The sequence below is a fragment of the Alternaria atra genome (assembly GCF_907166805.1).
Source record: "Alternaria atra isolate CS162 genome assembly, contig: 21, whole genome shotgun sequence".
NCBI lineage: Eukaryota > Fungi > Ascomycota > Dothideomycetes > Pleosporales > Pleosporaceae > Alternaria > Alternaria atra.
This window is the reverse complement of record NW_025091319.1, coordinates 3089666-3116224: the sequence shown is the minus strand read 5'-3', so window position 1 is coordinate 3116224 and position 26559 is coordinate 3089666. Positions and strand designations below refer to the sequence as shown.

The 26559-nt window shown below is 51.5% G+C and overlaps 10 protein-coding genes across 10 annotated transcripts; 6 read left to right on the top strand and 4 right to left on the bottom strand.

Moving 5' to 3' along the window:
* Positions 1–2799: 2799 nt before the first annotated feature.
* Positions 2800–6656, top strand: ALTATR162_LOCUS1442 (uncharacterized protein; the record flags this gene model as incomplete). Its single annotated transcript, XM_043309038.1, has 4 exons — positions 2800–3856; positions 4063–4442; positions 4539–5275; positions 5324–6656. 4 exons carry the CDS (start codon positions 2800–2802, stop codon positions 6654–6656), a joined length of 3507 nt encoding a protein of 1168 aa, XP_043164973.1.
* A 984-nt stretch (positions 6657–7640) lies between these two features.
* Positions 7641–8594, bottom strand: ALTATR162_LOCUS1441 (uncharacterized protein; the record flags this gene model as incomplete). Its single annotated transcript, XM_043309037.1, has 4 exons — positions 7641–7943; positions 8031–8209; positions 8294–8408; positions 8463–8594. 4 exons carry the CDS (start codon positions 8592–8594, stop codon positions 7641–7643), a joined length of 729 nt encoding a protein of 242 aa, XP_043164972.1.
* Positions 8595–9021: 427 nt separating this feature from the next.
* ALTATR162_LOCUS1440 (uncharacterized protein) lies at positions 9022–9815 on the top strand (the record flags this gene model as incomplete). The annotated part of the gene is made up of 3 exons (XM_043309036.1): positions 9022–9115; positions 9163–9642; positions 9694–9815. 3 exons carry the CDS (start codon positions 9022–9024, stop codon positions 9813–9815), a joined length of 696 nt encoding a protein of 231 aa, XP_043164971.1.
* A 129-nt stretch (positions 9816–9944) lies between these two features.
* On the bottom strand, positions 9945–10377 carry ALTATR162_LOCUS1439 (uncharacterized protein; the record flags this gene model as incomplete). Its single annotated transcript, XM_043309035.1, has 4 exons — positions 9945–10088; positions 10138–10244; positions 10297–10314; positions 10362–10377. 4 exons carry the CDS (start codon positions 10375–10377, stop codon positions 9945–9947), a joined length of 285 nt encoding a protein of 94 aa, XP_043164970.1.
* Positions 10378–10773: 396 nt separating this feature from the next.
* Positions 10774–13924, top strand: ALTATR162_LOCUS1438 (uncharacterized protein; the record flags this gene model as incomplete). The annotated part of the gene is made up of 5 exons (XM_043309034.1): positions 10774–10896; positions 10949–11041; positions 11087–11365; positions 11464–11554; positions 11604–13924. 5 exons carry the CDS (start codon positions 10774–10776, stop codon positions 13922–13924), a joined length of 2907 nt encoding a protein of 968 aa, XP_043164969.1.
* A 3277-nt stretch (positions 13925–17201) lies between these two features.
* Positions 17202–18230, top strand: ALTATR162_LOCUS1437 (uncharacterized protein; the record flags this gene model as incomplete). The annotated part of the gene is made up of 3 exons (XM_043309033.1): positions 17202–17218; positions 17346–18130; positions 18181–18230. The coding sequence occupies 3 exons, from the start codon at positions 17202–17204 to the stop codon at positions 18228–18230; spliced, it is 852 nt and encodes a 283-aa protein (XP_043164968.1).
* Positions 18231–18554: 324 nt separating this feature from the next.
* On the bottom strand, positions 18555–19256 carry ALTATR162_LOCUS1436 (uncharacterized protein; the record flags this gene model as incomplete). Its single annotated transcript, XM_043309032.1, has 1 exon — positions 18555–19256. One exon carries the CDS (start codon positions 19254–19256, stop codon positions 18555–18557), a length of 702 nt encoding a protein of 233 aa, XP_043164967.1.
* Positions 19257–19602: 346 nt separating this feature from the next.
* ALTATR162_LOCUS1435 (uncharacterized protein) lies at positions 19603–20391 on the top strand (the record flags this gene model as incomplete). Its single annotated transcript, XM_043309031.1, has 3 exons — positions 19603–19610; positions 19668–20292; positions 20344–20391. 3 exons carry the CDS (start codon positions 19603–19605, stop codon positions 20389–20391), a joined length of 681 nt encoding a protein of 226 aa, XP_043164966.1.
* Positions 20392–22006: 1615 nt separating this feature from the next.
* Positions 22007–23752, top strand: ALTATR162_LOCUS1434 (uncharacterized protein; the record flags this gene model as incomplete). Its single annotated transcript, XM_043309030.1, has 1 exon — positions 22007–23752. One exon carries the CDS (start codon positions 22007–22009, stop codon positions 23750–23752), a length of 1746 nt encoding a protein of 581 aa, XP_043164965.1.
* A 329-nt stretch (positions 23753–24081) lies between these two features.
* ALTATR162_LOCUS1433 (uncharacterized protein) lies at positions 24082–25158 on the bottom strand (the record flags this gene model as incomplete). The annotated part of the gene is made up of 1 exon (XM_043309029.1): positions 24082–25158. One exon carries the CDS (start codon positions 25156–25158, stop codon positions 24082–24084), a length of 1077 nt encoding a protein of 358 aa, XP_043164964.1.
* Positions 25159–26559: the final 1401 nt, after the last annotated feature.

Sequence of the window (26559 nt, the reverse complement as noted above, 5' to 3'; positions counted from 1 at the left end):
GAAGCCACATCAGAGAACAGAATTGACCCCTGCATTCGTTGCAAAATGTGCATTCATCTGATCATCGATGTAGTTTTCTGCAATACATTTCCCAAATCCGGTTGTTCAGCCCGCAAGCTTCCTCAAGCTGGTTGCAGCCTGCTATCATAGAGAGCCTTGTCTATAATAGGTTTCATATTGCGGTCACTTCCGTAACCAGCTCTGATCGGGAGGTACCGATGACTCGGAAAGTGGTTTGCTTTTGCAGCCAAAATGGGAGGTGCAGCATCTCGGGTCCAGAGCCTTGGTAAACTTGGGCTCAGCCCCTGCTTGTATCCTGTAAGGACTTCGTTATCATGCCAAAGGTCATTCGAGCGCTGTTACTGGCACCCGTTTGTTTGCACCTGGTACTTAATTTTCGGGATGAGTACCCGTTACCGTCGAACCGACGATCCGTTTGACGTGAGGACTAAAAAGCAGGAAAACCCGCGATTGCGCCGAGCGAACCAGTAGACAGTTCTCCCGGTGAACGTCTGACATTGACTTTGGAAAAATAAAACAGGGCAGAATTGTGTCTTTGCCAACCCTGAGTCGGTGCATGAGTGCAGCACTAATGCAATCGTGGTGTGAAGATGCTGCATTAGCGTTCTGGTGAGGCTGCTCTGTCGCAACCGTACTCGCAATCTCGAATGCGAAGTTCAGCGGCCATGTCTGGAAATAGAGGTATTCCGAGCCCCATAAAAGCCCACATGATCGTCATTCGGCACCGTGGACTGCTACTCATCAGCACATAGCATCAGGAGGCATAGCGCCGACACGGACGCCGACCGGCATCTCGCTCTCTTGACCGCGTACCTAGGTGTGGCCTTGCGTTGGGGCAGCCTGGCGGCAGGCGATTCATGAGTTTAGAGTTGTCACAATCGGAGGCTGATGGGTGCCCAGCTGTCGGGTCCACGCGATTCCTAGATGAAAATCATATCTGGCACACAGACGGATAGGCGTGCGGGTCCACACGGCAGAGGCTCATCATTGCGGAGTTTGGAAATGCGCTCAGCTTGCCCTGAGCCAGCCACCAGCGCGAAGGATGCTGCGTGTGCCGGCCATTCTAGTAGGAGTTATGCAGGTGACGTCGAAACATGTCTGGGGTGCTCGGTGAATCAAGCGCGCAAAACTGGAACAGAAGGTCCGGTAGGGTGGTTGACGGTATAGGTTAATTGGCGGACGCTTAAGCTCGTTGGCCAGCGTAGGCCGCGGCGCGCGAGACGACGCCATCAGTCGATCAGTACCATGCCTCTTTGAGCGAAGCTTCCTTAATGCCAGGGCCAAGTATCAGAAGCAGTCCGCCTGGTGAGAGACCATCGCGGCGATTGCGCGGAGTCGCGGAGGCCTGGTAGCAATAGCGGCTAGCTGGGTCCAATGTCCACAGTTGTCGAACAGGGCGAGTAGTGTCAGCTTCAGCTGGGGCCAGTCGACATGAGGAATTGAGATGATATGTGCGTGAACAACGGTCGCATATGAAGTGTCTTTTGCGCCTAACCAGCAGAAACAAGGTTCGTGTCGTGGAGACAGAAGCATAGCCAGCTGTCCCCAAGTCCCACGTTCCACCCAGGTTCCACATACGAGCGGAATCTCCACGCGACTGATGCTGATGACAGCTGCCCAAGCGACTAGCAGACAAAGCATGCCTTTAAGGTGGAGCAAAGTGTCAGAAAGGTTGCTTTGCCGACGTGCAGTGGGTGAAGGCAAGAAGGGTGAGGATCCTCGGCAAAGCATCGTAGCCGCATTCGAACTAGGCAGCGCACCAGGTGAATTTCAGGTTAGCTTGTCAAGCCGTCATCCCGCCATCCATCTTTCAACGCTCGCAACCAAAGAACCTCCATCGCTTCGACAGTCGTGTGTCTATATCGGGCAGACTGGCCAGGAACCCACGTCCTGACCAAGACACCACCCCCCCTTCATCAGATCCGTTGATCAGCCGCCAATTTTCTTCTCCCACTCCCCTAGCGCAAGCCCTTCACCACCCCCCGGTCCATTGGCACGCACTCCGACGAGACCTCGCACGACAGCTGCCGAATCGAAACTTGACTTCTTGCCCTGCTCCTCTGGACACCTCCAAGTCCGTGTCCACACCCGCTATTTCTGCATCCGACTCCCAGTTGCTCACCCTGATTCAAACCCCATGTACCTTGTCGCTCCCCAGAAAAGTATGGTCCCAATTCTAGTCTAGAACATACATGCTCCCTATGGTCTTTCCATACCTGATGTAGGCACACTGTGGGCGCGCTATCATTTTACGTACAGCCTTCCGTCTCTACGAACGGCGGCGGGCTTGCCGCTCTCTCCCCTTTTGGCCTTACCAGCGGCCTTTGACACCTGGTGCGTGCTCCCCACTTCGTTATAACTAACATTGAAGCCCTTGACTCCACATGGCTCCCGTGGGCTGAATGATCGACTTCCTTGAGTAGATTTGTTCTTGCTTACGACCTCTGAACTACTACAAGACGACACCATCACTTCCATCTTTATCACAGTTGACCGTGAAGCTTGACTGCCTAGCCACTGGCGCCCCGCAGGACTCTCCCATTTCAGATCGGCACTTCTGCGAGGTTAAACACTCTTGGCTCCGCCGCACCCGCTTCCAAGCGGACCAACATCATCCCGCCGATCTTGTGCCCCCGTTCGTCAAGATCGAAGATTACTTAGGTATGACATCTACCTAGCCTGACATCCCTATTTGTGTCGTCAGTAGCTTCGTACTAAGTGCTATACCAGACTCGCTTGTCATCTCTCTCATCTCTTCACCTCCAAACTATGGCGAATATGGCGCCAGCTCCAGTATCGGGTGGTCCGGGCGATGTTTCACCAACAGGCGGCTCGGGGTCTGCAACGAACTCCAAGATGAGGAAGAGGACCAAGACTGGATGTCTCACCTGTCGGAAACGCCGCATAAAGTGTGGTGAGGAGAGACCTACTTGCGCCAACTGCATCAAGTCCAAACGTCAGTGTGAGGGCTACAACCAGAGGGTCATCTTCAAACCACCAATTGGCGACTGGCCAAATCACCCAGGCGTGGTCAGCACTATACAATATCACACTTCAATGCTTCCTGGGACACGTAACCAATCATATCGCGGGCCTGAGCCAGCTACCGCTGTGGAAGAGAGCATGCTTGGTTCGATTCAACCTCGCCCGCATGGTAGCTTCGACTTCTCACACATCGACACGAGCTCAGGTCCTGGGCCTTCAGAACCCCAGCAAGGTTACGCTGGAAGGAATCCCAGCTATACACACGAGCAGGCTTATCAGCAGCCGATGCCGTCCCCTCTTCACCAACAGCCGCTTCCCTCGCCAAACCACCAAGCACATAGCCACACTCCCACCGCTTCATATTTTCCGCCGCCTTCGTCAATGCACACAAGTCCACAAACACAATTTAGACACGATTCGCACAGCACCTACCAACCACCCCTTCAATATACCCAGAGTTCATCATATCCACCGGTTTCAGTCTCGTACAACCACGAATCCAACCCAAAGGCCGCGGTTCCTCAGCCTCCGCCGATCTACTCACAAGCCTATCGATCTGATAGCCAACAAGCCGAAGGTCCTTATCGGGATCATTCAAGTGTATCACCTCGAAGCGACCAATATCCCCATTACACAGAGGCACCGCTGGGGGTGCAAAGATATGACAGTCATCCGCAAGCCCCTGTACACCCTGTGCAAGGAACTTCGGCAGATTTCAGCCAAATTGCAAATCTTAACTACCCAGCAGCAGTTTCTCACGCTGACTTCAGTCATGCAAGCTATCCTCCTGTCCAGATGCCAATTCATGATATGACCCCAGATGTAAAGTATATGTCACAGCCTGTCCTCGGTATGTCTCGTGTCTAGTTAAAACCTCGTATACCCCAATGATTACTATTATTTTCTCTGTGTCTAAGCCCTTGTCCACTGTCACTCCATAAATTTGTGCATGCCTCTAAAGCCTGGATGTCTCCCCAATCCTCTCCAACCACAACAGCACGCTACTCTTCACCACCTAAAGTTGTATGTTACTTAGCTGACTGTTCGTGTCTACAGAACAACCTTCCGCCGTACCACAAGCGCAGCGATCTCAACCGCAACTTCTCCTCGATGGCTTTGGTGGTGACGACCACGTTAGCCCTACACAAGTTCTCGACGAAGCCGCAATCGAAAACGAAGATGACGACTACTGGGATGTTCAATCGGACGAAGACATGTTTGATGCGGAATTTGTGGGGGATGAAAATGCCTTACTTGCGAGCAAAGAGTTCGACAACATCCGTCGCATACACCTTGAGAACTACAACGAGCTGGGGATCAGACGTTATGATGCATTCTTGTATGACGGGTTGCTGTCAAACTATAGACCAGAATATGCGGCAAGCCCTTTGCGCAATCCCAAGACTGCGAGAGTTTTCGCGCACTACATACATGTGGTAAGTGCGACAGGGACAGCTGCACAATATGTGTTATCGCAGATGCCGCGTGGTTTCCCAAGCCGCCCCATTCATACGGTCCACTGACTTCCATAGACCGGACCAACGTTATCAATGTACGAACGAAATCCTAGAAACCCCACCCTCATCTTTGAAAGTACTACGCACCCCGCTCAGCAAGGTCTTTGGACATACACACTGCCTCTGAAGGCTCTCAGTCATCAGGGATTGTTGCACGCCATGTTAGCGCTTGCGAGCCTGCACATTGCAAGATTGCAAGGCGCCTCCATAACACCGTCCTACAAGCACTACGCATACTCCTTGAAACGACTCGTCCGCTCTCTCAGTGATCCTAAGAAACGTCTATCAACCCTGACATTGGCCACTTCCTTACTTCTGGCCTTCTACGAAGTTTGGACAGCAGAGCATGTCAAATGGGGTACGCATCTTATCGGTGCCCAGCGCCTCATCACTGAGCTCGACTTTCGGTCATTAACGCGCGAGGCAAGACGGCTGCGAGCGGTGCAGACTGCCATGGAGCGACAATTCCCATACCAAAACCCTGAGATGCTCATCGACCAGAGGCAGTTTGATCAGAGACTCACAGATAGCGCTTTGATGCCAGATCAGAGTCTTGTAAGCACGATTGTAGGCCAAAAGGTCAACTATGACGACTTCGGAATGGTATTCGAGGACAACGGCCCAAGGCACGACACAAGACCTAACATACCTGCGAAATTGGACCTGCAAAGCTACGAGACACTACAGGATATATACTGGTCATACGCTAGGCATGATGCTTATCAAAGCATTATCAGTGGCAATCGCCTTATGTAAGTAACGTGGATGGGGATTTAAAACATACAACTGACAGGTAGCAGCAATTCCTATCGCAAATGGTCTGATTGCCCTCCAAGAGCCCCGCTTGGCCGAGCCGATGCACTCTATGGCTCTCACGACCATATTATCCTTCTTTTGGGTCGCATCGCAGACTTCATGGTCAGAGACCGCAGTCGCAAACTTCGACAAATAGAAGCGGACGGTGGATGGCGACCACGTCCTAATATGCCTGGTTTTGGGAACATGGGATCGCCTCTAGGCGGCCCACATGGTCAGCAACAAATGCCCCCGAGCTCTACAGGACCTCCACCTCATATGCAAGGTCCACCACCAGGATGGAAGGGGCCACCACCGCCAGGCTGGACAGGTCAGCCTCCATCACAACCTCCACCAGGCTTCGGACCGCCACCTATGTCGGCTAGAAAACCGCCTCAGGGTGGTCAGCCCAAACCATCAGCTATGCCTAATTTTTATGGAATGGCGCCATCGGCAGGCCCAGGACCCATTCTTTCCAGTTACGAAAATCCAAATTATGAACGCTCACCACAGACCCCAAACACGCCTCACCCTCAATATACTGACCTACCTTCTGAATACGAAAAGGCAATTTCAGAGTGGGAGAGCATAAACGATGCACACACGGCAGTCGTGCGTATCTTGGAACAAACTGATACCTTCGCACCATTGCCAGAAGACACTTATCCACCAGCGCCAGGAGAATACCCTAATCAACAAGGAAACATGACACCCTTCGGCCCAGCTATATTACACAGAAGCTACGACATATCCATTATATGGACACTGGTTCACCTCTCCAAGATCATCCTTCTACGGTCTCACCCGGGTATGCCACCCGCTGCACAAATGGCGGCTGGTGTATGTGCATCCGCCACCGCCCCATACTGCATGCTCATCGGCCGCATATGTGCCGGTTTCCAGATGCCCATCGATTCAGATCTCTCTCCCTTCCTTGGCGCAGTCTTGACAGAATCTACCTTGTCGCTGTTCTTTGCCGGCATTACATTTCAGGACCCGCGACAACGCGAGTGGCTCATAACCAGGCTGTTAGAAACAGATAAGAGGACAGGCTGGGCTAGTGCAGGGACCATTGCTGTAGGATGTGAGACAGCATGGACAAAGGCTGCCGAGATAGGAAGAGGGCCGCCATACAAGAGGAGGACGAAACGGGCTCCAGCAGTTAGCCTTGAAACCGAAGAGGAGGAAATTGGTGGAAGAAATAAGGAGCAAGCCAGGGTACAAGAGATACATAGGGAGACAAGATATGTGGTTAAGAATCGGCCACCACCGTGGGCTATGAATTTGTTGGGCACTGAGGAAGATCTTAGAGTTGGCATGGAGAGATTTGGATTGTAAGGAGACAAGGGGGGAATAAGAGAGAAGGGAGAGCTGGTGACCGACACTGCGAGGAAATGGCAGAAACAGGGACGGAGCAACGAATCGCACAACAGTACCTCATCGAACGAACCAGCATCGCGAGACTCGGATTGGCCAAAGCCCAAGAAATAAGCATCATCACTTCAGCGGTGGAAGCATACCAGGAACTCATCTTGAAAGGGAAGAAAACAAGATTCAAACCTAATTCCCATCACTTACCCCGAGGAACTACCAGTCGTCAACGGAGCCAGGAATTAATAGGCAACTGCATCAACATCAGTAAATAAAAAAAAAGCCTTGGATATTCATTATACGCCTTACTACGCTCTTCCTGCACGAGGCACATGAACCATACCATACGATACCCCCTTCAGTTAAGAAAAAGCATTGTTACGTTGTTGGGAAGATTTAGCGAAGGGGATAAAATACAAGAGAAATTGTTTGTTGTGGATTGGAAAGCTTGAAGCATGTTATAGGGCGATAGCAGGATCTGTTGGTGACCAGGGTATTTAGTCAATACAGATAGACGGCTAGCGTAATCACGGTACCAGACGACGACCATTTGTTGACGTCGGCCCCATCGGGTGGGGGGATGACCCTGTTGTTGAACGATTCGGGGCATGCAATAGCAGACAACGCGGAGAAAGTCATCCAGCAGGATTCGAGGAAGCGTATTGAACTTTACATGTTGATTTGTCTACAGATTCTCCAAAGGTCAAATTGCGCCCGCTCGCTCGTTAGCTAATGAACATAAGGGGGTTTTTTTTTTAAACAACTCGTGTCCGATGGATGCCACCAACGCCTCTTCCCAGCCCAGCAACCAGGTCGTGTGAATCCAATTACAAGGATATGTTGCGTGCCGTATAATATGCCAAACTCCAATGTACGCCTAATCCAGTGATGGCGTAATGTGACCATCTCCAACCGCGGGTATCTCTCGATGCCGCAGTATCCATTACACTTCTAAAAAAAGTAGTAGAGCACACCTCCACCCGCCGTCATGAAAACGCCAAACCACCACCATTGGTCAGCCTTGACGGCACCAGGCGCCCTCTTGTACAGCACCTCATGGTTCATAGGCAGTTCGCCGCGCTTGGAGTTCTTGGCTGAAGCGGTTTGCGTAACGAGGGGGTTGAGGGTCGTGGTGGGGAGCATCTTTGGCGAGGACATGGCTTGGTAGAGAGGCATCATGGGCGCACCGTCCCATTGGTAGAGGGTGATGCGTGGGATCTTGGCGTAGGCGTCTGAGACAACGTATTCGTAGTGCTGTACAGAGCAGTTAGTATGAAGGACTTCAATGTGTTTACTGAGCGCCAATGAATTTGGGGCTCGGAGAAAGGCGTTTCAGCATACATCGAATAGTTCGGTCGCATTGTATCGTGTGTAAACAGCGTTCTTGTACGCGCACGGGTCGGAGTATAGTTGTCTGCCGTCAACCTTGATAGGCTTGAGGATTAGGGAGCCGTTTGCGAGTTTCTCAAAGGTTCCGTGTTGCCATTGGATTATGCCCTTGGGACATTTGGGATCTTGCGCTGTGATACTCGTCAGCAATGGCTCTGTCATCGCGCCTGCTCAACACGGTTGTGATAGCGTTGAGACGATTGCTGATAACGTACGGTTTGCGATAGCACGGTAGTATGCCTCCTCGAAGTGACCATCCGCAGTAAAGGAGTAGCTGATGCCGGTGTGCTTGGGCTCGGTGAATTTCTCATTTACGGGATCGTAGAAGTCCTATAGAGTGGTTAGTCTGGTGTTACTGGCAGGTATTGATATAGGAGTGCATACGGGCCCGGTCATTGTCGAGTTTGCCTTGCTCGTCCATGTGCCGACGAGTTCAGCAGGAATGGCGGCTGTTTGGGCTTGCGCGCCCAGAATAGCGGCTCCTGAGAGCAGCAGCGCTGCTATCCGTGACAACATGGTTGGTGTGATGCGAGTGTGTGAACGAGTGTGGATGGTCGGCGATGTGCAAAAGCGAGCGTGGGTGCGCGAGGGCGTGAGGGTGGTGAGTAGGGCGGTGTTGGTTGTTGAGGAGAGGATGTTTGGGCATGTTTGAGTGTCGCCGCCTCCTGGCTTGGAACGAATCGACAGGGATCACGCGGCTAGTTGCAGATCATCACCGGCGTCCGGTGGACAAGGCCGACATCATCGCCCGCACCCGCAGCGGATCTCTTAGCTATTTCCGCCCTCATTCGCTTTACCGTGACTCTATAAATAATCACCGTTACAATCAACATCTTTGCCAATTGCTATCGACGTTCCATCACAACATTGCAGCACCAAGTTCGACTTCCGGAGCACCGGTATTATCGCTGGAACGCCGTTACGCTTGCAATTGAAGGACGCTATGGCCGCGTCACTAGCAGCTGTCAAGAAGGAATTGCGCAACAAGATTAGGACCATGTTGAAAGAAGTTCCCGAAGCGGCCGCTGCTACTCAAAGTACGTCATGCTTCTGTGCCGTTGCTGCTTCTACTTATGCTACCAAGCATCCAATGCTACCAAGACTCTGTTGTCCATGCCAGAGTACAAAGCTGCACACAGGATAAGCGTCTACCTATCTATGCCGGGCGGTGAAATATCTACGAGCGACATTGTGCGCAATGCACTTGACGAGGGCAAGAAAGTCTTCATTCCCTACACGTATAGTTTGGAGACTCCCAAAGAAGGCCAACCAAAGTCCATCATGGACATGGTAGAGCTAAAGTCGATCAAAGACTTTGAATCGTTGGAATCTGACAAATGGGGTATCCCCACTCCAAGCAAAGGTTCCATATCATCACGTGCAAATTGCTTTGGCGGTACCGGCATCACCAATGGGGAGACCGAAGGTGTGAGTGCTGGTCTCGATCTGATCGTCATGCCAGGTATGGCTTTCGACTCGCAGTTCGGCCGCCTGGGACACGGTAAAGGCTTCTACGACTATTTCCTGACGCGTTGTCACCAAGTATCGCGCATGCCTTTTCGCGGTAAGAACTACTAGTATTGTGTATTTGGAGGGCTAACTAACCAAGTTGAAGTTGGCCTCTCGTTAACTGAGCAGTTCCTGCCACCAAACGAGTCTGTTCCCATGGACTCCTCCGATTTTCGCTTGGACGCCTTGATCACTGGTGACGGCGAGCTCCGCCGCGTGGGATCTTGATCTGCTCCCATGAACCTTTACAACGAGATGGTCCGCGTTACACGGCGTCATCTTCCTCCTGACCTGATGTATGCGCCGTGTCCATCGCATGTCTCTTCGACCGTGTGGGGAATAAGTAGGCGTTCGCGCTTATTGGAGCTGCTGGATGAGAGAGATGTTGTCGCCCTTCAACAGGATCTGGCCGACTTTGCGCCTCTCCTCTGGCGCGTCCTTCTTTGCGAGGGTGACTTCAATGGCGTCGTCGATAACGAGGTTCATAAATTCGTCAAAACCCTACATAGTTGTCAGCAGCCATCGCAACGACATGTTTAGGCAGTCGTACCCTCAGCTTTCCCTCAATGCGCATGCCCAAGTTTTCGTACAACCATACCGAGATGGTCGCCCGTGATTGTAGAAGCTTGAAAATGAAGTTAATCGGAGGAAGGAGAACTAGAAAGTAATTAGCTACTGTCGAGGCGCATGCACGTGGTAGCGGTCGTACCCTTTCCTCCACCGCGGCCTAAAACGCGTTAGCTAATCAATCTGTAATGAGGCGGGTATACTGACCACCACGTCCAGTCATTGCGAGAGGTTGATCGCGAGTCTCCGGTAGTGTCTGGTAGTTTGTAGGGTCAGAGTCGGGGCGCAATGTGGGGGAGAGGCTTGGAGGAGAAGCTGTGGTGGAAGGAACATTTCTGGCGCGACCTGAGCGGTCACAAACGCCTTGGCACCAACGTGGGGATCTTCGTACTACTTTGACTATGCGACCAAACGCAACTGCCCGTCCCCGAGCAAACTCACCACCACCACCACCACAACAACTGCCGCCTTTCTCACTACTTCACCGCTTGCACCTGCCACCTTTTGCACTCGCCTAACAAGCCAGTTCATGCGCGCAATATAACACGCTCCCCGCCGCCTTGCTCCGAGCAGTGTCCGCATCCGTTTCCCCCCCACTACCTCCTCGAATTCCCTCACCATGGCTGCCAACGGACAGCAGGTCTTCGACCCTGTGCTGGCGGCGCACAATACCATGGCGTCACAGGCGGATCGCGCACAGAAAGAGCAGGCACATCAGTTTCTGGAACAGTTCCAGAAGTCGGTATGTAGCATGGGCACGTTTGTAGGAGGCATGAGGGGCTGATATGTCACAGGAAGAGGCATGGACAACCACACTGGCTATGCTAGAGGCAAACTCAGCAGACGCGGCTGCCAAGCTTTTTGCTGCCACTACGCTCAAGGGAAAGGTGGGTTATTGCTACTGTAATGTTGGTATATGCTGACTGTGCCAGATTGTATATGACCTTCACCAAGTGCCTCGCGCACAGCTTCCAGAGCTCCGAGCATCTATCATGCGGAATCTGGCGGTATTCCATGCTGGACCCAAGCCCATACGTTTGCAGCTATGCGTGTGTCTGGCGAATCTGGCGATACAGATGACCGAGTGGAAGGATGTCCTCAAAGACGTCGTCAACGCCCTCGGTTCAGATCCAGCAACGCTACCATGCGTCTTGGACTTTCTCCGCGTTCTCCCCGAAGAAGTCACGCATGGACGCAAGATCGCTCTCACAGTACGTCCGAACGAGCCGCGCCCCGTCATCAGCCCACGACAATCCCCCAAGGTGTCGACATATGATAGTAGAGTTGTAGTCTAATATGTGGTGGTCAGGAACACGAGTTGACTATGAGGACGACCGAGTTGATCGACGACAACGCCCAAGAAGCCCTGGAACTCCTCATCCGATACGGCACTTCTTCACGTACGCTCAAACTTGCCCTACCAAGCCTGCTTCTACTGACCCGCTATAGCCGCTGCTGCCCAGAACCCACAGCTGCTCAACTGTATTACATCCTGGATACGAGAGATACCACTGGATGCCATCATCAACTCCCCTCTTCTCAAAATTGTCGTCGATGACTTGTCCCTGGATGACCCCTTCGAGGCCGCTGTTGAGTGTTTAAGCGCCCTCATTGCAGAAACCAGAGATGTCGATGAGACGCTCAACTCAATAATGGTTCTGTATCCCCAGGTCATCAACCTTCAGACCAAGCTCGCTGAAGCGGCGCAAGAGGAAGATTCCGAGAAGTTCAAGGGTATCGCTAGGATATTTGCTGAAGCTGGAGAATCATGGGTTATCCTCATCGCACGTCTACCGACCGACTTCCGCGCCCTGGTCCAAGCCATACTTGCGACAGCTGCACTGGACAAGGAGAGGGATGCCATATCTCATACCTTCAAGTTCTGGTATGACCTGAAGCAGTATCTTACCATCGATAAATATGCAGAAGCACGCAACCAGTGCTTAGACGTCTACTCCAAATTGGTAGACATCATGATCGGTCATCTCGAATTTCCCAAGCCGGAGACTGGCGACGAAAAGGATCTATTCGAGGGTGATCGTGACCAGGAAGAAAAGTTCCGAGAGTTCCGTCATCAGATGGGCGATGTGCTGAAGGACTGCTGCGAGGTTATGGGCGTCGTCGAGTGTCTACAAAAGCCCTACGATCTCATGCAGCAATGGGTCCAGACATATGGCGCTCAAGCTGGTCCAAACAATGTGCCCGAATGGCAGAAGCTGGAAGCGCCCCTGTTTGCTGTCAGAGCCATGGGTCGCATGGTACCTCCTGATGAGAACGTCATGCTGCCCCGTCTGATCCCGCTCATCGCAGGCATACCCGACCACCACAAGCTGCGATTCCAAGCTGTGATGGCCTTGGGAAGATATACCGAATGGACCGCTCAACATCCCGATACGCTTCAGCTGCAACTAGATTACATCATGGCCGCCTTCGACCATTCCGCCAAGGACGTGATTCGAGCCGCTGCGCTATCGTTCAAGTTCTTCTGCAACGACTGCGCGAGCCTGCTGGTAAACTTCGTTGGCCCCCTGCAACAATTCTACGCAAAGAACCTGAACAAATTACCAATCAGCAGCCAAGAAGAGATCACTGAAGGTGTTGCGTCAGTAGTCGCCAAGGTACCCAACGAACAGCTTCTGGCAACACTCAAGCTGTATCTCGACCCGGTCATGGCTCACTTGATCGAAATTGCACGACAAGCCAAGGACGAGGCGGACCAGAAGCTCATCGCAGACAAGATCAATCTACTGACCATCTTCTTCGAGATGGTCAGGCCAGAGATTGCGCCCGGTCAAGAACATCCAGCCGTCAAGTACTGCCAAGAGATCTTCCCTACTCTTGCCAACATGATCACACACTTCAACGCAAGCATACCTATCCTTGAGCGTGTATGTCGGTGCTGGCGGTACATGGTGCTCTCCTACCGTACAGCTATGCGCCCACTCCTGCCTGATCTTGCGACCAAGTTGATTGAGGGTTTCGACAAGTCGAGGCAGGGCTGCTTCCTTTGGGCGACTGCATCTATCGTACGGGAGTTCTCGCAAGGTGTAGATGACGTTGACCCAAGTCTGGCGAACGATGTCTACCAGTTCTATGAGCAGCAAGCGAAGACCTTCCTGCGCATACTGAGCGATCTGCCACCTGAAGAGCTCCCAGACCTCATCGAAGATTACTTCCGTCTTGCCGCCGATATGACACTCTATTTCCCTTCAGAGTCAATTATGTCGCCACTCATGGACACTGTTCTTCTCGCAGCCTGCAGCTCCCTGACATTGCTTAAAGAGGACCCTATCATCGCAGTGCTGCACTTCCTACGTGATTTGCTCGGTTACGGTCGCAACTCGTCGCCGTCATCTAGCTTCGACAATACGCGTCACGAAGTCCCCGAGCAACTGCGGAACCGCGTCAAGCAACTTGTTGTTAGTGCGGGCGTCCAGTTAGTTCAGCGTATTATGACTGGTATGATGTACAGCTTCCCCGAGGGCTGCTTTGCAGACTCTTCTGGCGTGCTCCTCGACCTCTTCGAGCTCATGCCAGAACAAGTCGCTCAGTGGGTTGCCAGTACCGTCGGCATGTTACCGCAAGGCAGCATCACACCTCAAGAGAGCGAACGATTCCTCAACAATATCCGACAACGTATCCAAACTGGCGACGTCAGAATGATTAGGACTATTCTCCAAGATTTCACTACTAGTTACCGTCGGCGGAATGTTGCACCCCGTGAAGGTCTTGGCAGACTGGAAGCTTCGCGGTTCAGGTTCTCCGGTTAGATGCTGGATTCCGAACCAAGGCTTCTGTTTCAGAATGGGGACGCACCAGAAACTGAAGAGCGGTTTAGGCGTTCTGCGCTCCTACTTCAGATGAACCAGTTGAGCGCTTCCATGGGCCAGTAGGACAGTGGTGTGTTTGGTGCGTGGTGTAGTGTATATCGAATAGCATAATTGTACTTGAAGCGTTTGTGTGTGGGCATTTGCATGGAAGATCGGGACATGAAAGGGCAGGATACCATCGGTGGAACAAAGTGGGGTTATTGTTCAATGAGTTCAGATACTGTGTTCATCTCTATACTTCACTTTTTTTTCCGATGTTTGTGTAAGTCTTCAAAGTGATGTTAGGCTTATTTTATGCTGGTCGAGATACCAGTTTTGTGACACCGATTGATAACAGGTGCATTTAGACTACGCGTAGACAAATCACCAGCGGAATTGTTGAATGTCCAAGATTTCGTCATTGGTAGGTAACTTTGCGCATAGATTCAGGTGGCAACATATTATCACGACGTAGGTCACGAATATGCATTTGCTTAGTTTGAAGCGCTGTGATCGTGGCTGCTACACTCATGCCTGCTCCTGTTCTCTGATGCAACGTTACAGACCGCACCCTCTTCTTGTCATATAGCAATTATGCTTGAAGCGCTACAAAGTGGGCAGCAGCGACCTTATGTGACCCTAACAAACAACAGCAGCGTCATACCAGCTTCCTCACAATTCTGCATATAGGTTCATTTCTGATCGCTTACCGATACAGCTTTGCGGCTATCGAACAACATCCTATCTGAGCACCAACCTTTGACTTGTATCCGTTTCCTCCTACTACAGTGTTTCCCCTATCATATCCCTTGACCCACTGCCGTTAACGCTACTTCCCGCCATCGATCACCATTCATCACTATCCGGCATACTGCGCTGCTCACAGCCCTTTCCGTTCTTACTCCATACAGTGACAGGCCTGCATCGACATCCAAAGGCTCTTGGTCCCGAAGCCGATAACTACACGCTAGGTATGCTTTTGACTCCTAAGTAAAAGAATGTGTAACATGAGATCGAAGTTGACGCCAGATATTCAGCAGGGTCGATTTGCGAACGTAACAACGTTCCCCTTCACCTGTGGTATCTGCGCACCTCCCGCCTGGTATTGGCAAGAACAATATCGGCAGAATCTAAAGCTCGCAACCATCCAGGAAACGAACATCCTGGATCTCCCATACGGGCGACCCGGCCTCGCGAGAGCTAACTCCACAGGATCCGGTTATAGACGCACCTCAATCAGGTCGAGCACTTCGAGCGCATCACAAGCGTCTACCAGACCAAGAAGACACTCGCAGCCAGCCCTCCCGCCAACACTTGCTGAGAGAATCGCACTAGGCCCTCGGCTCAATCCATACCACAGCAAGAATCCCTACCGCCTCGACAGATACAGTAACGTTCGGGACGTTTACCTTGCCAGACAAGAGCAACGTACAAAAGAAGCAGCATATCAAGAAGAGCGGCTTGAGCAGCTTCGCCTCCGTCGGCGGAGGGTTTCTCGTCAATTTGACGGATCAAGATCAGCTGGAGCTTCACCAGCTCTGAGCCGCACAAATTCGGAGAAAGACCTTCCCCGAACATCTTCTCTCAAAAGCTTCACCAAAGAACTGACAGCGTCTGAGAAGTTTGTGCCACTTAGGCGCACAAATACCGGTGACTCCAACGCATCCTCATCTGGACAGTCGAATAAGTCTAAGAAGTCAAACCTTTCTCGGGTGTTGACGGCTGAGCGCTATGATCGAGACGCTCAAAGAAATGAAGCACGGCAAGAGCGGCAGTTACGAGAGCCTGGCGTTGGAACGAACGGCAAGCCAAATTCTACATCGCATGGAGGACAAGGACTCGGAAGACTCCTTGGAAAACATGCGGACAAGAGTACTCGGTTGGCACTTTCTTCAGTATCATGTTCATGAATCCAGATGACTGATCTGCTGTAGCGAACGCGCGCGCGATATATGGACCGAATCGTTATCTAGACGTGATAAGTTTCGCCCCGACTTCCTCACGAAAAATTGGAGCTTGCATCGTCGAACACAATCCTTCGAGTAGATCATACGTGCACTGCTGCTCGGCAAAGGAAGACTCGCGTCTCGCTGCCTTGGAGCACTTGCTCGTCATCACTGAAGATCTGCTCCAGCGACTTATGGATGCCGAGGGCATCGCGAGTAGTGGCTGGTTGCCCGCCACGCCACAGTCACACCATGCAGCAATGTTCGGAAGTGCGCCCGGTAGCACAGCGGGTGGAAATGGTAGCGTGGCAAGCAGTGTTCAGCCAAGCCGAAGGGGCAGTGCTCAACCACAGGAGTAGGACTCTTTTCATGATATTTACATTGGTATACTCACAAGAAGTAGCCTCCTCATCGACTATGCGCAAGGTTCACCGCAATTGATGCAGCAGTCGCCGCAGTTTCCACCACCCCCGCATTCAGTCTCGTCGCAGACTCCTTTTGTCAATGATTTCAATACGCCTCATTCGCATCACCACATCCAAAAGCCTAAGCTCCCTAGAGGTAGCAGTGATACACTGTTTCAGACGACCACTAGTCCACCGAAAGCGTTTGTGCAGACGGTCCCAAGAACCGACAGCGATATTATTCAGCAACCTAAACCGATGCCTGTCGGGCAGTTCCAAGGCCCTGGAAGAGGCAGGGTGCAATGGAATCTGGGCTCTGAAGGGTAGAAGAATTGGGTCTTCCGTCATCACCTGGTTGAGGTCAGGGAAATGATGGATGTTGGGTATTCCTAAATTACATACGGATGCTTGAGTTGACTTTTCAACCGTATTGTTACTGCACGGATATTTTCATCCTGAGTTTGCGTATGATTGATTCTACCAATGGTGACTTCCAGTCTCGACTGTGACTCATGAGCGTATCATACATGAGACGGCAATAGAGCTGCCACTTGATATCACGTATTGTGGATTGCCAGTATACTCTAATTAGATATGGTCAGTCACTCAACCCATGACTGACTTCAGTCTACCTAGGTGGTACGTGTGATGGATATGTGAAGCTGCGCAAATATGGTGACAGTGACTCTTACTGCGTTCCGTGGTTGATGAAGCTGATGAAAGGGAGTGATGAGTCGCAACACCCTATTAGCGCGAAATCTTGGCGGCGCACCGCACACATTGAATTGCCCCACTGGCTACCGCCACTTCTCGCTTTCTGCTATATCATCAGGGACCCCGACTACCAACGACCCCAACATTCACAACACCACAACCACAACCGCCAAAATGTCAAGACCAGCAGGGTGAGTCTACGCGCACCTTTTTCTGTCCATCTATGCCGGCGCTCTCCCACCACCGCACATCAAAACGCGGTCTTTCGCATACACCCCAGCCCTGTTGTAGTCTGGTGAGCTGACAATAATTCTATAGCCGCACCGACTGGGCGGAAGAAGACGACGAGGAATCCCTCACCTCCCTCCCACCCAACCAGGTCATCAAGAACAAGGACGGAACAGAGACAGTCATCTCCTACCGTATCGGCGAAGACGGCAAGAAATACAAGACCACTCGGCGCATCAAGAAGACGGTCGTCAAGCAGATTGTAAACCCTCGTGTGGCCGAGCGAAAGCAATGGGCCAAGTTCGGAGCAGAGAAGGGCAAGCCCGCGGGCCCGCAAACAGACACCGTCTCCGTCGCTGAGAACATCGCCTTCCGACCAGTATCCAACTGGAAAGCCAGCAGCGAGGACAAGGGTGATGAGGCGAAGAAGAAGGCCGAGCTCAAGAACGCAAAGATCAAGTGTCGTATTTGCCAGGGCGACCATTTCACCACAAAATGTCCTTTCAAGGACACCATGGCTCCCGAGGGCGACGTCGCGCCCGCGGATATGCCCGATGACGCGCCCGGCGTTGGAGCAGGAGGAAGTCTGGGCACTGGCTCTGGAGGCTACGTTCCCCCGCATCTGCGTGGACGTGCTGGTGCTGGTGAGAAGATGGGCGGCAAGTTCGACCGGGACGACAGCGCAACCCTCCGTGTCACCAACGTGTCTGAATTCGCCGAGGAGCAGGACCTACGCGACATGTTCTCCAGATACGGACACGTCACGAGGGTTTTCTTGGCCAAGGACAGGGAGACTGGCCGTGCGAAGGGCTTTGCGTTTGTTAGTTACGCAGACAGGTCGGATGCCGCCAAGGCGTGTGAGAAGATGGATGGATGTAAGTTTCAGGAGAAGTTTGTGAGATTGGACAATGCTAACACGATTCAGTCGGTTTCGGTCACCTTATCCTGCGTGTTGAGTTCGCTAAGAAGGCTTAAGCTTAAGGGATTTGTGATGGCTCAATGACGTTGCAATTTGGCGTTCGGGTGGTTTAACGGGCTATGACATCTGTAGACATGCGTCTCCATGGTTGACGATAGTTGTCGTTCGTGACTTCAGACGAGGCTGCTTCTCATGAATACCAATGATAGAGTGCTCGCTTTGAACACATCCCACACGTCACTCTGGAACAATACATAGTTTCATGGGATTGGAGGAACGTTGTGAAACTGGAATGCCTGCGGCTCTAGTAGTATTGCAGGCGGCATTCTTACAGCCGACCGTCGCTGATCGTAACTTCGTGAACACTCTTCCAGAGCGATCTAATCGCTCGCCTTGTACTTCTCCCGGTACTCATCCAGCCTCTTCAAATCCTCCTCTCCGCCCAGACTCCTCAGATACTCGACAACATCATCAAGCGTCAAGATAGCCAAAACCGGGATGCCGTACTGCTTCCTAACTTCACCGATGGCACTGGGGCCTGGTTTCCCATCCTCGTCATTGGGAGTGGGTGTCTTCTCTTGCCTGTCAAAAGCAACGATAATGCCGACCAGCTCTCCGCCTTCCCTCTTGATGATATCAATAGCCTCCCTGATGGCAGTACCAGCAGTAATGACATCATCAACGATAACAATCTTCTTTCCCTTTAGACTTGCACCAACAATGTTTCCACCTTCACCGTGGTCCTTGGCTTCTTTACGGTTGAAGCTGTAGCTCTTCTGTCCGTACTTGGCAAGATCCAGATCGGCGAGCTTGTCGACTGATGCTGCTGCTAGAGGAATGCCCTTGTAGGCTGGCCCAAAAAGAATATCCCATTGGAACGAAGGGTCTGATTCGCCATGTGCCTTGAGAGTGTGCGCATACGCTGAGGATATGGAGCGTAGCAAATCGGCTCTGTGAAACAGTCCTGCATTGAAGAAGTAGGGTGATATGCGCTTGGACTTGAGTGTGAAAGTGCCAAACTTGAGAGCACCGGCTGACACGCAGTCCTTGAGGAAGTTTTGTTTGAATTCTGGGAGCGACATGGCTGATGTTTTCGTTATCGTTGATGTTTTCGTTTTCGGAAGTGGGTGAGGATATTCAAACATTTCTTTCCGAGCTCGGAAGCAGCGACCCTTCGAGAAGGTGTCCGTGCACCAATCCGTTCGTCACTGTTCATGTTGCTCGCCAGAACTTTTCGCATCACAACGACGCCCCAGCACACGCCACTATTGTCTGCGCATCTACCACTTGTGACACTTGTTGGTTTCTTTTAGCTCGGCCTGTCTGTTTTAGGTTTTCGGGCGTCTGGGGAACTATCAGTTCGGCTGTGGACAATCAGGCGCAACTCTTCGTCATTTCTCTACGCCATCACAACCTGACATCTTCAACATGGGCATGTATGTCTTATTCCAATTATGCACCCACAAACCCACCCATACTAATTGACCTTTTAGCTGGGACTCCCTCACCGGACGCAAGTCCAAAGACACGGCATCCGCCTCGCCCCAAAATTCCGATTTTGTGAAAGAAGACACCTTCCAACCCACACCCTTCGACCCCAACACCGCTATCCAAAATCCTTCAGAATTCCTTCTCGATCCCTCGCAACTACACCCTCTCGCTGGCCTCAACCAAGATACTCTCGACTATCTATCACTCGAAGACTCCGTCCTATCCGATCTGCCTGGCGCACAATCCGCCTTGCCTTCTCGCGGCTGGTCAGACGACTTATGTTACGGCACGGGTGTATCATACCTCTCCGCACTGACTATCGGAGGAGCATGGGGACTTGCTGAAGGACTACAAAAGAACCCGCCTAGCATGGCGCCGCGGTTGCGAATCAACGGCGTGCTCAATGCGATAACACGGCGAGGACCTTTCTTGGGAAACAGTGCAGGTGTGATTGCAATGGTGTACAACGGCATGAACAGCACTATTGGGTATTACCGGGGCAAGCACGATATGAGCAACAGTGTGGTGGCGGGCGCGTTGAGCGGTGCGCTGTTCAAGAGCACAAGAGGGACGAGGCAGATGGCTATCAGCTCGGGAATCTGCGCGAGTGTAGCAGGAGGATGGGCGGTACGTCCAACAAACCCCAGTATTGCGAGTATTCACTAACACCCCACCCAGATAACACGAAAAGTCTTCTTCGAGCCCGACTTAAAAGCAGTCGACTAAACTCCAAAACAAAAAAGGATTGCCCCAAGCAAATGGACTCACAATCTAATGCTGCCTCGCCGAGCCTTATTCCAAAAACAAGCGTGCAGCGATCTTTTCCCAACTTCTATTACGTTCGACGTTTATCCAGCATTTACACGAGTGCGATCTTAGCGCATCCTCCTCCTCATCACCACTCTGCGGGCCTTGCCCAACTTGTACAATAAGGCTGGCGTTCATCATACGGAGGAAAGACCCGGTTGTCACAGAGGGGTTAGAAAAAGGTTCATGGTGTTGGGCTGTTCTTTTTCTTTCATCCGGGAATGGGTCTTCGGAACGGAACGACTAGGCTGTGTGCTGTGTATTGTGTATGTATGTATGTATGTAAAGACGAAGTGATGGAATGAAATGGAGCAAAGATTAAGTAATGACATATTTGATCAAACATCAAGGGCGAGATACGCATGGAGGATAGTTGAGCTTGGGTTACTATGTGCTTGTTGGACAATCATGTTTGCTGTCTAACCAATTGTTCTCAGCAGCGTTTCCAGATCGCAGGACCTACGCTGCTTGTCTGGAGTAAATCGACTTTTGAGAGGAGATATTAGTATATTCTCGAGGCAGCCTATCTCTACCTCTATCTCGCCGCATTCCAATTCACCTGAGCACTATACAACGGAGAGCCCAAGCCCTCTTCTTTCACACAAACGAATTCTGCCTCGTCATCAACACGGGTCAAAGCTCTATCTACTACATTACATCTTCGCCCTTGAACCGCTTGCTGGACTTGATCCCAAACTTGGTATTCCTCATGTTTGAGTCAAGGGCGTGCCTGGGTGGCTTGTTGAATGTTTTGAACTCAGGTTTCAAGGGCAGGGCGGTAAGTTGGCTGAGCTGGAGTGGGGAAGTAGTTCAAGAAGCAGAAGGTAGTAACATGTTGATGTAGTATAGTGGGGTTTGCGACATGGATGCAGGCCTCACAAAGTGCCCAGCCAATATGCACGAGCGCGTCCCTAGCGCGTCCCCGGAACAACTGAAGACATGCGCCTCCCCTCAATCAATCAAAGTATGCCGTCGCTTGTGCGCACCCTCGTATATTTCACTGACACGCGCGATAGTGACTTCTGGCGCTACGGTTACCGGAACTACTTTGACCTGTAGCTTCTGTTTGATCGGCAATGGGTCTTGCCTTGGCAAATGGGTCACTTCCGTTACATCCCTCTCTGGAGAGGTGTCCTGAGCGTCGGCTTTCACCATGGCGGTTTCATGAACTACCTTCTTGGTGGCATTACCACAACCGGCATCTTTTTCTTTACCATTGCATGATACGTTGATTGGAATACTTCGCGCAACATCACATTCAAACCACCTACTTGATGGTGCTGTTTGCTTACTTCTCACGACACCATTTCTCCCATTGTATTTTCGATGAAAGACTATAAGCCGCAACGTTCATCTCACAATGCGTAGGATTAAAGTGTCCCGCGGAACCCCATATCACCGGCCCATGTCGAGGCAACACAAACGGTCCCTGCTATATGCGCTTCTTTCGGCCGTCGCGTTTGGCGGGTATTACTGGCTGTACGCGCAGCCCATCGATGTGTTCGCCGTTCCGTTTAAAGAACACGAAGCATACATGCATGATGGATCGACTCGCGCCTTCACTAAATCGGAGCAATCCTACGATTGGCGGGAAGCGCCCTTCGTGAACAAGATCGTGTCCTACATACCGCTACCAACAACCACTCCTCGCAAACTTCCTCCCGTCCAGTCCAAAGACTTTCCCGAAATACGCGCGCAAAGAAAGCAGAGAGAGCAACGTAGAGTCGCCGTACGAGACGAGTTCAAGCATAGCTGGGACAGTTACAAGGAGTTTGCTTGGGCACAAGATGAGCTCAGGCCAGTTACAGCGGAGGGTGAAGAGTCGTTTGGCGGCTGGGGTGCCACTTTAGTCGATTCGCTAGACACACTCTGGATCATGGGCCTCAGAGACGAATTCGAAGAGGCCGTGGAGGCTGTGGCGGCCATCGACTTCGGTAAGACCAACCTTACCACTGTGAGCGTCTTCGAAACGACCATCAGATACCTGGGTGGACTGTTAAGTGCATACGATATGAGCGGCAAGCCCATCTTGCTTAAGAAAGCGATACAACTCGGAGAGATGCTGTATCGAGCGTTTGATACAACCAACAACACACCTCTGGGCTGGCTGCATGTGGAGAACACCAAGGCGATAGGGAGGGCAGCCTTTGCTGCTGAGAGCAACATCTGCTTTGCCTGTCTTGGAAGCTTGACAATGGAGTTTACGCGTCTTGCGCAGGTCACGTTAGAGCCAAAGTACTATGATGCGGTCGCGAGGATCACCATAATGATGGATCACGCGCAAGACAGTACTAGGCTACCTGGTCTATGGCCGACTATGGTGAACGCCGCGAAAGAAGAATTCAACCAATCTCGCTTCTTTTCTATCGGCGCGCTTGCTGACAGCACGTACGAATATTTCCCCAAGATGTATGCGTTGCTCGGCGGCGTGGAACCTGCGTACGAGAAGATGTACCGTGACTCGGCGGAAATGATCGACGCGTACATGCTTTTCCGGCCCATGGTGCCTGACAGCGCGCACGGAGAAGACTTACTACTATGTGGCGATGTCTTTACACGCGGCGAAGATGCCAGTCTCGACCCTACCATGCAGCACCTGACATGCTTCATTGGCGGCATGTTTGGCTTAGCCGGTCGCCTCTTCTCTGACCCTGACCACGTGGATCTCGGCGCGAAACTTACCAAGGGGTGTATATACGCCTATTCTGCTACCCCTACAGGCATCATGCCCGAGACATTCGATATGATCGCCTGCGATTCCCGGAAATCCTGTCCCTGGAACCAAACAGCTTGGGAGGTGGGCGCAATGTATCACTACAGCAGCAAATATATTGCTCATTTCGATGATGCGGTGGAAAAGTACAAGATCCCACCTGGCTTCACCAACATCCGTGATAGACGGTACCTGCTCAGACCTGAAGCCATCGAGTCCGTGTTCATCATGTACCGCATCACTGGTGACCGTCAATATCTGGACGACGCCTGGGACATGTTCACCAGCGTTGTTGCCGCATCTCGAACGCCACACGCAAACGGACAAGTCCGAGACGTTACGTTTGTGGCGCCAAAAGCCCCAGGCCGAGGATTCAAGTCCGTTCCAGGTGTAGGCGATGTACCGTACACACACGAAGACAATATCGAGAACAAGATGGAAAGCTTTTGGACAGCGGAAACGTTGAAGTACTTTTATCTCATCTTCAGCACGCCAGATATGATCAGCTTGGATGACTGGGTTTTCAATACTGAGGCGCATCCCTTCAGGCGGCCAAAGCCGAGATAGGTACAGGCTAAGGATGACGTTGAAGCTAGTATGGGAGAGTAAAGAACGGGATGGACGAGGTCAGCACGGCTGTTGGTGTCGCGATCTCATATGATACCCGGCACAAGCGAAGAAACGCCTCATTGTCGCTATTGCTTTTTGGTAGCATAGCCGGAACATTGCATTGATTGGCGTTGTACAGTAAGCTTAGATAGTCTTTTATGAACTTTTGGCACTACCTTGTGTAGTATGTAGCCGGTTTTCGCACTTTGTCTTCTTTTTTTGCACTGTTCTTTCTGTTCTATCTACCGGCTAATTGTACTAGTTAAGGTCATGGAATGGGGTCGAGCTCATGCGTCTGACATGTAGCCACCGCTAACCGACATCTTCACGCGCTTACTGCGATGCGCATTCTCGCCTTGGTCTTCCTCGCAATCCGCCAGTCTCTTGATTTCCTTGCCCTTCTCATCCGCAATGAAAGTCGTCACTACTGGCTTATCCTCCACAACATTCTCTGGCATAGTCCCAACAGCTGTCTCAAAGACCACCTGGAAAGACGCCGGCTTGACGAAACGCGAGTCTACAAGCTGATCCCACTCCTGCGCCACGTACTTGAACTTGTTCTCTGTGCTCAGCCGCGGATTAACATGTATTTTCGCCCTAGAAACAGCCAGTAAAATCGGTTCCTGGTATGAAGACAGCTGCGGATGATCCTTCAACATGCCTTTTATAGCGCTCCAGGCTTCGTGGTAGATGACGGTCCGAGTACTTGTATACTTTCCCTCAACGCCAAGATGCCACTTGCTATCTGTCCAGGCGGGCCAATAGTCCCGTACTGCACCTGGCTTTCCATTACGTAGGCGCTCTAGAAACCCGGATGCTGGATGTGCATCGCGTTGCGTATGCACACCAGTTGGAGGTAACACGCGGGTAGGTGTGTCGAGAGAAGCGCCCTGAACGAGTGTAAGACCAGAGTCTCTCCACGCTCGGTCGAACGCCGGTTTTACGATATCGTCGTGCCAGATCTTAAGGAATTGGTTGTCGAGGTAAGGGACCATGGTAGCATGTGGAAAAATGAGGAAGAGATGGGGGTACGTGCCCATGTCTCTTGACATGTTATCTCCTTCTGGCGTGGGTGCGTATGTAGTTCCGAAAAGTAGCGCGCACTGGACGTCTCTCTGCGTCACATCGTGACAATGTGAATTCAGATATTGGACGATGCGATGTGCATCAGCCTCGCCTATCGGATTCACGGACTTGTGATTCAGGGTATTGGAAATCCAGGGGGTTTGCTCCCATGTCAGACGCTTTGCAAATGCGAGTGAGGTTGGGAGGCAGAAAGAGAGCTCGACGTGACACTGTTCTGATTTGGCGATGACGGAGAGGGTGGCTAGGCCGTCGATATCGCGCTCGTGGGTGGTGGACATGATGGTGTTGAAAGAGGGGGCAGGAAAAAGAAGGTAATGAGAGGATTCTGGTAGTATAAGTACTAAGAAGGGGTTTCGGAACTTACCAAGACTATGGAAAGCGACCAGGACATTGTGAACATGTATATGTCGCGCGTAAAGACAGTGAAAGCTGAGGAGAGACCACTAGTGATGACGCACGCACTGAGACATTTGGGCAACTGAATGAAAGCGTAGAGATCCTTTTCTTCCAACTATGATATTCAACATACTTGAGTAGAGTACGCACGATGCTAAACATACTGCAGTGCTTTACTGCTCGATGAAAACTGGCTCAAACTGTGATATACCCGTAGCGTCGTCACAAAAGTAGTCAAAGTATTCCAAAAGGACTTGAGCCTGGACATCAGAGCTCAATTAATAAAATCTCGAAGATAGCAGCACTGGAAAATGCTAGGCTCTGAGATTGTTGGAACGTACGCGACACGGAGGAGCAGAATGTCGAGATGGTGAACTTGACGGATGTGACAGATCTAGTGAGGAAGACGACGAATGCCTCAAGTGACATCGCGAAAGTCAGGATAAAACGCTCTTATTACGTAGGGTTGTACTCTACAATCTAGGCTGTAAATAACAAAGAATACAAGGTACACCAATATAGTAGGCAAGGTCAAATACTAATTCTTCTGAGATTACTATAAAGACTTGCGTTTGTAGTACCCTCTTTTCTACACGACCTACAGCTTTCGCGATGACATTAGAGGAATGCGTCCGTCCCATGCAGTGATTTCGGTGCGCGCAGCTAGATTCTCAATCTAAAACATATTCTACTGCATCCCTGACTTGGTTTCTATTGTGTTTTCTAACCACACAACGTTTAGATAGAGTGCCTCTCCTTCAGGCTGAGTCATGCTGTAAGCTGCCAAGATGGCAGCCTAACGTCAGCAAGGATTTTAGGACGTAGTATTAAGTACACCTGCCTCTTCGCGCATGAACACTCCATCTTTCCTATGCTCACTCGGAATTTCCTAATCTTCTCGTCGATATTGTTAAGAGATGGATGTTGTGTCGTTAGGGAAGCACACCTCGGAAGACCGGCAGCCTATCTCCCCCCACCAAAGTGCCACTGCGGCTTTAACTACCGGAATGTTCGACGGATTGAGCTACCACTCCGCTGCTTGCGGGAACGCCACCCACTTGCGTGTGCTTCAACTCACAAAGGGTCCATCTTGGTGTGGATAAGCTTGACCAAGCGGGCGCCACCAACTTGGCAACGCTTGTTATCGCGTGCTCGAGGACATCGCTATACTCCCAACGACTCAATCGCACAAGATACAGGATCTTCCGTAACACTACCGCCGACAAATTTTCATAGATTGCACTGCAGTTCGGTGACACCACGTCTGGCGGCGATTGGCTTGT